This window comes from Oncorhynchus tshawytscha, unplaced genomic scaffold (assembly GCF_018296145.1).
Source record: "Oncorhynchus tshawytscha isolate Ot180627B unplaced genomic scaffold, Otsh_v2.0 Un_contig_6264_pilon_pilon, whole genome shotgun sequence".
NCBI lineage: Eukaryota > Metazoa > Chordata > Actinopteri > Salmoniformes > Salmonidae > Oncorhynchus > Oncorhynchus tshawytscha.
In genome coordinates this window covers 2,556-14,612 of record NW_024608056.1, presented here as the reverse complement: position 1 = coordinate 14,612, position 12,057 = coordinate 2,556, and the positions used below count along the sequence as shown (strand labels likewise).

At 45.0% G+C, this 12,057-nt stretch overlaps 1 protein-coding gene across 15 annotated transcripts; it reads right to left on the bottom strand.

Moving 5' to 3' along the window:
* Positions 1–639: 639 nt before the first annotated feature.
* Positions 640–11,610, bottom strand: LOC112241606 (aggrecan core protein-like). 15 transcript variants are annotated; one of them, XR_006081481.1, is made up of 10 exons: positions 11,457–11,609; positions 9,223–9,305; positions 8,431–8,680; positions 7,987–8,340; positions 7,717–7,841; positions 7,299–7,335; positions 6,778–7,052; positions 1,463–5,581; positions 1,033–1,120; positions 640–886 (listed from the first exon to the last, which is right to left on the bottom strand). XR_006081481.1 is itself a non-coding variant. In XM_042312829.1 (10 exons), the coding sequence occupies exons 2-10, from the start codon at positions 9,234–9,236 to the stop codon at positions 839–841; spliced, it is 1,428 nt and encodes a 475-aa protein (XP_042168763.1). In that variant the 5' UTR covers positions 9,237–9,305; positions 11,457–11,608; the 3' UTR covers positions 640–838. The 15 variants fall into 15 exon arrangements, 12 of the variants coding, with proteins under 12 accessions (XP_042168763.1, XP_042168762.1, XP_042168764.1 ...); XR_006081482.1 differs by having other exon boundaries at positions 5,334–5,581; XM_042312829.1 differs by having other exon boundaries at positions 5,345–5,581; positions 11,457–11,608.
* Positions 11,611–12,057: the final 447 nt, after the last annotated feature.

The following is a 12,057-nucleotide window of genomic DNA, read 5'->3' as shown; positions in this document are numbered from 1 at the left end:
GTCATATTTACACTTGACCACGTCTGTGGTCAGTGCAAAAAAAATGGACGTCCTTTAGCTGTCCGAACCTCCCCCTTCACCTTGAAAAAAAAGTTTGGTAAACCCTGCTTTAACAGGCTAAATCTATTTTAAACCGGTCTTATTTTGAGACAAACCAAGTCTGCTCCAGCCTATAAGAACGAGGAGGAATGTCATAAACTAAGTAGAACCAGATCATGAACTACAGTACTGTAAAGTGACAGATACTGAACAAGGTGCCTATGGCTGATGGAAGGAGGCATCTGTTCTTAAATTGCTAGAGCACAGAAAGGATGTGTCCAAAACACATCCTACCTTTCCCAATGATAAGTAAAGGCCGTTTGGCCTACCTTTCCCAATGATGAGTAAACTTGAGTGTATGCATTATAGATATGGGCTTCACAGAAAGTGTTACAAAGTGTTCTCTGTTCATCTTATACATCCAGGTTTGGCCGGGGTAGGCCGTCATTGTAAATAATAATTTGTTCTTAACTGACTTTCCTAGTTAAATGAAGGTTAAATAAAATAAAAAATATGAAGTGCTTCACTATAAATACGTTTGACGATGTGGTTTGAAGTACCATTATCTTGCACAAACAGTAAGATGACTATAGACAGAAATCAATGCAGGCAAATCAATGTTTTATTAAATAAAGGCTCTGATTAAAATAGTAATAAAATCCGGCATTTGGCTAATTCTTCTTCCCAAAAGCTTCTCTGAATGGTTTGGAGACGGCTCTGGAGATAGCTCGTAACACCCTGACTATGAGAGGGCGTTTACGGTACTGGGACTCCTGGGGAGCAGGGGCCAGTGTGGTTGTCAGGGCCTCCTTGGGTGGGGAAGTGGATGGAACCTCACACTCAGCATCTGTGAAAAGAATATTTCATAATCAGAAAATGAATGTTTGTATCTGTCTGTCTGCCTGTCTGTCCACCTGTATCTGTAGTCACCGTTTTAACAAGCTGGCCATAGGGTGATACATCAATATGACATTATCGATGCTTATCACTTACCCTGTGAAATACGAGTCTCTCTGAGACGTTTGGTAGGCAGAGAATCCTGTTCAGGGTGGCTCTTCGGTTCCCCTTTTGTCTTGAATAGCTGTTGACAAAACACATCAGGACAACTGAGCCTGTGTAAAACATATGGCATGCATCCCAAAAGGCACCCTATTGGCTACGTAAGGCACAACTTTTGACAAGGGCCTATAGAGCTGTGGTCAAAAGTAGTGCACTATATAGGGAATAGGATGCAATTTGGAACACATGCATTGACTCTCTCTCCCATGTGTATTAGGATTGTATTACAGCGGCCTCACTCAACCTCCTAAAGACAATGACAACAGCATTGTTCTAATGAAGAGACAATAGGGGTTTAGTGAATCTGTAGGGTACATTTCAGCCCTGCCTTACAGAGGTAATCTAAAGACACTGAGCCCTCTACCTTAATCCTGATCTTTGGAATCTTGACAATTTTGTGTAGGAAATGCCACTTCCTGTTCTTCTTAGTCTCTTCCCCCCTGGCAGAGGGAAGGTGGGCCATGCCGTCAGCCTTTACATTAGCCGGGCTAAGGCCCCTGGCAGGGAATTCCTCAGTAGCATTAAGGTCAGCCACAACACCATGAGTGATGTCACTTGCGGCATCGCTGGTGTCTAAGTAAGAAGAGCAAGCTGGTGTGACCGACCTCGGTACAATAACTGGGAGAAGAGGACGCAACAATGGAAATCAGTCAGTGTCCCAAAAGGCATTCTCTTCCCTTTATAGTGCACAACTTTTGAACAGGGCCCATAGGGTCTGGCTCTGGTCAAAAGTAGTGCACTAAATATGGAAGAAGGTGCCATTTTGGACACAACCAGTGAAGTTTACATCATAAAACGCAATGTAGTGAGCATCATGTTACAATGAAGTCCTATGCAGATGAAGAGGTACTTTCACTTACCATCCTCCATTGCAGACTTGGACAGATCAGTCAGGCTGTCCATCACCATGTCTGTCATCAAGTTGATGACCTGATCCAAAACCCTGTCAGCGGTGGGTGGCATAGGCCTACCCAAACACTGTCCCAGGAGTCTGCTAACAGAAGTCTGGGCAAAGCTGTAAACGAGCTCTGACGCATCGTCCTTTGACAGCTTCCTCAGTGCTGGCTTTGGCAGCGCTGGTTGAGAGAGGCTTCTGTGGCCAGTCGTGGATTGAAGCTGGCGGCTTATGGTTATCTCCTGAATGAGACCATGGACCTTTGCGATCAGGTTGCCAGACGCATCTTGAAGGGCTTCAATTGACAGGAGCCTATCCAGATTTTCTTCTGCTGTAGTCATCTCTGGGTCGTCTGTCTTCAATGTATCCATTATAGTTTTCACTATGATACTGGTGTCAGATATGTCTATTTCTTGTTGATTCACAAGCGCTGACTGTGAACCTGTCTTGTCCATTGCGTTAGAAGTATGGCATTCTGTCCTTGTGATCTCATTGGCAGCACTCATGTCAGGCAACAGGTCAAGGCTCTCTAGTAGAGAGTCTAACATGTTAGTGGCTATCAGACACTCCTCCCTTGCATTCTGCCCAACAGATGAACTCTCAGAGTTGGCCAATCTGCACTTGATCACATTTAGGATCAAGCTGAGCGTCTTCTTTGCAGTTTTGCTAAAGCCTTCTTGGCTGACTGCCACTGTTCCGTCTTGTAGAGCCACAAGAGGTTCACAACTTGCACTCAATCCACTACCATGGAGAGGAGAGGTTCTCTTCAAACTGGTGTCGCTCACAACTGACATACTCCTGGGGGGCAGAGTGACATCCTCACTGCATGTGTCAATTACATGGTGGTCTGTGGAGGAGCCACTCGAAGACACAAGGGCTTTAGACCTTTTAGTCAAACTGACTTTTGAAAATGGCTTCTCACTTCTCAGAGACGGAGGGCGGCTCCTGTCCTTAACAAGAGCAGTGTCAGGGGACTTTGAGCATCTGAGTGTCTCCACAGGGGTGGAGTCCAGCACATCTTTGGCTGTGGTGACTGACACGGGTGGAAAAGACAAAAAGACGTTCAGTCTATCCTTTACTCTGTGGTACATGGTTTGAGCAGCATCCAATAAGGTGTCAAAGACAACTCTGGGATTGAGCTGGGACTGCAGCTTTTTCTCTCCTAGTGGGAAGGAGTCTGCGTCCTCCACTGTGTACTGGGATAGATTTTCAAGGTCTTGCATGATCATATTCACTATATCTTCAGTTGTAGAAACCACATGGTGTGAGAAGGTGCTGCTAGGCATGCTCTGTGGCAAAGAACAGTTGGCTTCGCTAGCAGCTCTGAGAATGGCCTCACGCACAATCTGTTTGGCCGTAGCTCGGAACTCAGCACTGTGAAAGCTCTGGATGGAAATGTTAGAGGTTCTGCTGGCTACACTACGAGATCGCGTGATCGTGGCAATCTTGGCTGACGTCACGTCACTCGAAATGGTGAGGCTCTCCAATTTTGAAATTATAGAGTCCAACTTCTGGTTGAAGTCGAAGGATGCATTTGACATGCTCTCGCATTTGACTTCCTTTGAAGTCTCCACCCTCAGCACCGAGATCACCTGTTTGATGACCCCTTTAGTGCAGGTGTCGAGGGTGAGCTGGTGGGCTGAGGACATTGAAGAGGTATTACTGTCTGTCTTCTGTACAGGAGATACCTCCACAGTGGTCTCAGTTACAAGTAGTCCAGTGTCATAGAACTCAATTTGCACAGGAGTATTTTTTCCCTCAGTGAGAAGGTGAGAGGTGAAAAGCTTCCTCAGTTTATCCAGGGTTTTGGTATAAATCTTCTGGGAACCTGAACTCACTTCCATCCAGAACATTTTGCGACCTGATTTCGTACGCATGGAGGTCTTATTGACCTCAGATACCTCATGCAGGTCGGAAATAATTCCACCAAATAGATCAGAGGATGCATCCTCAATATTCTCCGCGGAAACGCAGACAGACAGAACTTCCGACAATTTCCCACAAGTGTCGGTTTTATCCAGCACGCCAGTATATGTCACAGCTGCATCCTGAATGACCTGAGTGATGCATTGCTCAGCTTTGACAATATACCCCTCCACTGGTTGACCATGGAGGATGTCAACTTTATCAACAGGGAGCACATTCTGAATATTCACATTCTCCTCTGATGGGCGTGGGCTGTTGAAGATAATGCTCTCAGTGACCATGTTAGAGGAGGCGAGAGATGAGTCGAGAAGCAGAGACCTGTATATTGTCGAGGTGGACATCTCTGGGTGCTTAATCATAGCAGCCTCCTCCAAAATGGCCGACGGGCCCTGGAGGATGTCAGAAATATCCATGTCTTCAATGCTCTCTACCAGAGACGATAGTAGGTCTCTGGCTGACAGGTTTGTAGGTCTCTGGTTCTCGAGCTCCATTTTGATTGCTTGACAGACAGTTGCTGCAGCAACAGCAGAGCTACAACACAACTGCTTCAAGGTGGAGTCAGAAATAGATGATGACAGATCTGTCATGGACATGGTGGAGAGTTGACTCTCAGAGACAAAGGGTCTGAGTTTGACAGACACCTGTCTGACCAAGTCCCCAGCAAGAGCTCTCATATCTATTGCTCCACTAGCTGAGTTGTAGGAGCAGGCACTCTGTGGCCTTGACGGGCTCCTGCTATCCAAAAATCCTGTTATCCCAAAAACCTCAAGTACAAGATCCACAACATCGGATGACACTTCTGTCATTCTGTTGTGGGACAGAAATTGACTTGGATGAAGGGTGCCTGCATTCAGAGTCCAGTCGCAAACAGAGTTGTCGGACTGACTCTGGACTAGTGGAACTAGACAGGTTTCACTTGGACCTTGGCCAAAGAGTTCTGCCATTTTGAGCAGAACTGATCTTAAGACCTTTGACTTGGAAATGTTCAGCAGTGGGTCGTTGTTGGACAGTCTGGTGGACGGTCTGCTAGCCGATCTCTGAACAACTAGGCTTTGTATTTCTGCTGAAATGGCAGTAAGAAAATAGGTCAAGGGGCTGGTCGCTCGTCCCTCGTTTCCTCCGTTGGCTTTAGCCTTAAAGATGCTATCTATGATGATGACTATAACCTTTCCAGCCAGAGGACCCAATATGGCCTCAAGCTCCCTCTCTAACTCAAGGGGAGACTTGTGGCCGTGCGCAATATGCTCTATGGCATGGGAATACATCTTAGCAGACACCATGCTTAGCATTTCTTGGGCAAACTGCTGACTTGCTGAGATACTACCAGACAGCGGACCTAGAGTTCCCTGACTGAAACTTCGCATTAGCTCAGCCAATCTGGAATTGAGAAGGTTCATTACCAACTCTACAATACCCATCATAAACCTGGTGTCCGTTGGTATTTTGACAGGTCTGTATTTCTCCCGTCTACTCCAACTGGACGACAGTACGATCTCACTCTGCGACTGGCCTCTCTGGACCATGTTGAAGACAGAATCCTCAGAGATTCCAAACACAGAACTCAGTGGTGCCGAGTGGGGTCTGTGTCTCATCTCTCTATCACCACCCTCAGGTGAGGAGACATATCGCTCTTCGTCATCACTCAGCAAAGAGGTCATGGAACTGCAGAATGCACAACAGAAATTAATAGTACATGATAACAAAATACAAAATATGATCAAAGAATTTGGAAGTACCTAAGTAGTATTTCTCTCTAGGTGGATCTGGAATGGATATTTGTCCTTATAACAAGGGACATGGGAATAATGTTTTTAGAAAAACCTACAAGAAGAAGAGGGGAAAGGGGTAAGTACCTATGAGAGGATGGGATAGGGGTAAGTACCTGTGAGAAGAGGGGATAGGGGTAGGTACCTGTGAGAGGAGGGGATAGGGGTAGGTACCTGTGAGAGGAGGGGATAGGGGTAAGTACCTATGAGAGGAGGGGATAGGGGTAAGTACCTGTGAGAAGAGGGGATAGGGGTAGGTACCTGTGAGAGGAGGGGATAGGGGTATACCTGGGGAGGGGGGTATACCTGGAGGAGGGGATAGGGGTACCTGTGAGAGGAGGGGATAGGGGTAGGTACCTGTGAGAAGAGGGAATAGGGGTAGGTACCTGTGAGAGGAGGGGATAGGGGTAGGTACCTGTGAGAGGAGGGGATAGGGGTAAGTACCTGTGAGAGGAGGGGATAGGGGTAAGTACCTGTGAGAGGAGGGGATAGGGGTAAGTACCTGTAGAGGGAGGGGGGGATAGGGGTAAGTACCTGTGAGAGGAGGGGATAGGGGTAAGTACCTATGAGAGGAGGGGATAGGGGTAAGTACCTGGAGAGGAGGGGATACCTATGAGAGGAGGGGATACCTGTGAGAGGAGGGGATGGGGGTAAGTACCTGTGAGAGGAGGGGATAGGGGTAAGTACCTGTGAGAGGAGGGGATAGGGGTATACCTGTGAGAGGAGGGGATAGGGGTAGGTACCTGTGAGAGGAGGGGATAGGGGTAAGTACCTGTGAGAAGAGGGGATAGGGAGGAGGGGATAGGGGTAGGTACCTGTGAGAGGAGGGGGGTATACCTGTGGGGAGGGGGATAGGTACCTGTGAGAGGAGGGGATAGGGGTAGGGGTAAGTACCTATGAGAGGAGGGGATAGGGGTAAGTACCTGTGAGAGGAGGGGATAGGGGTAAGTACCTGTGAGAGGAGGGGATAGGGGTAAGTACCTGTGAGAGGAGGGGATAGTGGTAGATATCTATGAGACGGAGGGGATAGTGGTAGGTACCTGTGAGAGGAGGGGATAGGGTTAAGTACCTGTGAGAGGAGGGGGTAGGTACCTGTGAGAGGAGGGGAAAGGCGTGGGAGTTTGTGTGCTGCAAGTAGTTCTTGAACTGGTGCGTCTACTGGGTCCACCACGAAAGCTGAATCTGACGCTGCGGCCAAGAGAGGTCACTTCTCTAGCCACATTACTTCCTGATCCAGAAGAGCTTGACGAATCAGAGAGCCTGATCTGCATGGTGAGGTCAAGGGCGGGAACGACCACAGTGGATGTAGACTCCATTACCCAATTTGTAATATCCATGCACCTAGCACTAAACTCATCTCTGCTCATCTGAAATGTTAAAAGACCATATAGAGTTAGTTTGTTAACGGAGCGCACTGCTGCACCATATGTTTACTCAAGCTAGTCAGTTAAAGCAGTGGTTCAGGATGTTCCACAATGCTGGAAAGGGGGGCCTGAGTGAAAAAGTTTGGAAACCTCTGAATTAAAGGTCCTGCACGATTTCCACCAATAAGAGTTTGGAATGTTTGGTCCATCTTACCAACATGAACTACTTTAGAAGTGACTATAACTCACCCTGGCACGCATATTCTCACTCAGCAGATTCCAATGGCTGAAAAGTAAATAAAAAAAGGTACACAAATAAACTACATGATATTACCTCTATTCTCTTAGAATACGTTATGGATGGACCTCTACGGAAGTAGGCCACATCCAAACATCCCTGATTGGTCAGTTGAGTCCCTTGTATTTCCCGAGACACTTCACCTCCTTCTCAAAACCCATTGGACGAGATGGTCAAAAGGGAGGGCTTTCTCATCCAATGGGTTTTGAGAAGGAGGCGAGAAGAGAGGACTCGAGGAGAATGCAATTGAGATTGTCCCTATGGGTACGTCCCAAATGGCCCATATTCCTTAAATACGGAACTATTGTTGACCAAGGCTCTAATAGGGAACATATCTAGGGGATGCACGGGGAACCAAAGACAACTTACCCATCCTTCATGTCCTGCACAAAGGTGTGTAGGTCTGGGTAGCTTCTCTTTCCCCTGCTGAGGGTGAGGCTGGTCTGGGAGGCTGCAGCCTTGCGGGTCATGGTAGTGAAGGTCACCACTGCAGCCTGATGGGGACGACAGAAAGCAGACTTAGGCTGGAATTCAATCAAATTCGCCATAGCACTGTTAACGCAATGTCTGTTTACGAACTACTGTCTGCGTGCACAAACAGACATGTACACACACACACTGTTATCTGGAAGCATTTACCTTTGCCACTCGTTGAGTCTCCTGGGATTGAGATGGCCCGGCTGTTTCTACATCATCACTCTCCTGCATCACACTCTCTCCTTCGACCTCCAGTGTCAGAGTTGATGTGGATGTCTTCAGATCAACCTGATTCAACTCACTCTCTCCTTCAACCTCCAGTGTCAGAGTTGATGTGGATGTCTTCAGATCAACCTGATTCAACTCACTCTCTCCTTCAACCTCCAGTGTCAGAGTTGATGTGGATGTCTTCAGATCAACCTGATTCAACTCACTCGCTCCTTCGACCTCCAGTGTCAGAGTTGATGTGGATGTCTTCAGATCAACCTGATTCAACTCACTCTCTCCTTTGGCCTCCTAGATTAGAAGACCTTTACTAGCTCAAGCTTGGACAATTAATTTGTCATTTTAATCTTCACTGCGTCATTAAAACGCAATGCATCATACCTCCTGTGACTGAGATGGGATGACAATGGCCTCGTCCAACTCACTCTCTCCTTCAACCTCCTGTGACTGAGATGGGATGGCAACAGCATCGTCCAACTCAATCTCTCCTTCAACCTCCTGTGACTGAGATGTGCCATCTGTCTTCAGATCAGCCTCCTGCATCTCAATCTCTCCATCAGCCTCTAGTGACAGAGTTGGGATATCTGTCTCTAGAACAGCCTCTTCCAACTTGGTCTGTCTCTCAACCTCTCTGTGATACAGAAAAAGGAATCTCTCTAAGGTCACTATAATGTGAGTGTGAGGATGTGTTCCAATTATAGAAGTAGAATCATAGAAGTAGAATGAATCCTTCTAGAATTAGGATAGAATCACTGGAATTCTATGGTTCCAATACTCTGAGATGACTCGGCCTATCCAGAGTTATATATTTAGAGAATTTGGCAAACTTTTAGAAAGGACTCCATGTTAGTGCCTTTGAGCCTTTCATTTACCCTTTCATTATAAGTCAATTATAAAATAGATGTTCAGGTACATATTAGTGTTTAAAATGTCAATATTGCGCATGGGGAGCCAGCTCTCATATGGATATCTTTGATTATACTGTGTTGTGTAATGTTTACATATTGATGTAAATGCAACATAATGCAGATAGATGTCCCATCTCTCTAAATACATGGCTCTGGGCCTACCTCTCCGTAGGCGGTGACCTTTGACCTACTACATCATCTGTATCTGTAGGCCTATGCGATCCTGTAACCAGTCACAAATGTGTCATTAGTGTAAATCACTTACCTGTCTTCCTTCATAACATCACCGTCATTGATGGGGTCACCCAGGTCTATGAGGGTGAGGTCATTCCCACTGACCTCTGACTCCTGAAAGACAGCAAGCACAAAGTCATGTTTAGATGTCACCTACTGTGTCGCCTTTAGCCGTGTTGAAAACAACGGACTTCCGACTTCAGAGCGTTCAAGACAACCGAAAAAAAGAAAAAAAAAACTCAAGACATTGAAAAATTGTTTTCAACAGTCATCCAAGTCAGAAGCAGCACGGCTTGGCGGGTCATGTTTCGGAGGACTCCTGACTCGACCTTTGAGAAGTCGCAGCGATGAGACTAGATTGTAACTACCAATTGGATATCACAAAAAAATGACAAAAACTCTGGCAACTCTTTAGAGCTCCAAATTTCCGACCTAAAGATCATGGAAGTCATGATTTGACCAAGATCACTTGCCTTGAAAGCACCATTAACCCAACACTCATTGTCACATCATAATGCATCATATGCATAGAAATAGAATCACCAGAACATCATGTCAGGTGTACAGTTCAGTTTACCAGTCAAAATGCCGTGATCAGAGGCTCTATCCTTTCTAGTGATTATATTTCTATGGTCACATCATAATGCATCATATCTATGCTTGTGTCAGAAATAGCACCCTATTTCCAATATAATGCACTTATTTTGGCCGGAGCCCTATAGAGTGCCACAGGAATGAGTCATAATCCCCATAAAACATAGTAGTCAAACAGGGAAATGGTTCCAATCGTTTTTACACCATACACTTTTCCCATAGTGGATTTTAGAAACACTTAAAATAAGGGCTGTGTTTCAGGTAGGCTTACCCTGGTGTGACATTTTGATAACTGTAAATCTCTCTAGGACAAGGTGACTTTTATCAATATATTCACCTGTATTTACCCCCCAAAAATGAAATGCTAATTATCTGCTAATGTGGCTATCATAAAGAACTACAAATGCCACGATGATCATGCTGATCGAGGCAAAGGTAAGAATCTCTTGATTAACTATCTAATGTTAGCTAAATGTAGTAATTCATAAATTGGCTACATTTCTTTAAATGGCCAATTCTGTGAACTGTTTAGTGCAAGTTTTAAATTGACACAAAACCTGTTAGCAAAGGTGTCAGCTAGAAATGACGTTTAGGAGCTTGCAGGGATTTGTAGTTTTGCATGTCTACTTTGACACATTTCTAATCTGAGAGTAAATAGAGCCAAATGTATTGCTAAAAGTCACCTTGTCCGTGAGAGATTTACATGGTTCTAAAAATGGCACACCAGGGTAAGCCTACATGAAACACAGCCCTTATTTTATGTGTTTCTGAAATCGCCTATGGGAAAAATGAATGGTGGAAAAACGATTGGAACCATTTCCCTCCCTGTTTGACCGCAAGGTTTTATGGGTATTATGACACCTCCACCGAAAAAGACGGGTTGGTTGTTTAGCAACAAAACTGGCATGTAACTGGGTAAAATAGACAAAGTAAATTGACAGGGTTTGCTTAGAACATTGACAACATGTAAACTATATTTAGTCTCTAAATGTTCATTGCAAACAAATACATTTGCATAATGAGCACTTGCTAGCTGAGGTTGAGTCATAACAAGATACATGCATTCCGGCCATTGATGAGCGCACGCATGTTTTTCATGACCAGCCAACCAGTGTATGGATCTTAGTCAAAAGTAGTGCACTAGCCTACATAGGGAATAGGGTGCCATTTAGGACGTAAATGTGAAGGTGGTGTCATAAGCCTTTGACCATAGACCCCCATTTGACCCACAACAGATTCTACTGTACCTTTAGCCAACTCTCATGACTCCCCGGCCATAGACTTCGAGGTTTGATATTACAGAATGAATAGCACATCATTTCATTTATTTAACAATATTTAATCCACAGTAATTAATATAAAATGGGGATTTCAAAATAATTATAAACTGGGTGGAACGAGACCTGAATGCTGATTGGCTGAAAGCCGTGGTATATCAGACTGTATACCATGGGTATGACAAAACATGTATTTTTTACTGCTCTAATTATGTTGGTAACCAGATTATAATAGCAATAAGGCACCTCGGGGATTCGTGATATATGGCCAATATACATACCATGGCTAAGGGCTGTGTCCTAGCACTTCGGGTTGTAAGAACAGCCCTTAGCCGTGGTATATTGACCATATACCACAACCGCTTGGGCCTTATTGCTTAAATCACATGCCTACCTTGAACTCTTTCTTCTCCACGTCCTTGCAAAATCAGCACATTTCCTTGCCAAAATGAACGCTCCTCCAGGACTAGCGAGAATCAGACTGAACTGCTCCCGCGGTTTCTCATCAGTTTCAACGTTCATCAGTGATGACGTAACAATGCTGTACAGATTTGACGCACCTCCAATCTCGTGCTGATGCAACGCCCTGAGCGGTTTAAAGCTCACGCATGGAAATCCTGCGAGTTGTTCACAAATGTAGGCTACTATTGCCCTTAAAAATGTAATGTTGTGGACGCAATACAAAAGAAAATTAAATACATAACCCACACCGATAACCCAGAGTTCATCATTAAATAACATTTATTACTCATAAAATATACAGCAAACTTCAGATACTGAAAGAATTCATGTGAGTTTCGAATTCAGTCACCATTTCATATGTACATGCTAGTTTCATCCGTTTAAAAGAATGATAATGACACGAAAAACCTGTGAACCTGTGAATCTCTTGTTGCTGATTTGGTGAACATAGCAAATGTATTGCACATATTTCCAGTTAAAATGATTTTCAAAAAGGGACAAAAACGGGGATATGAACATTCAATCACATACAA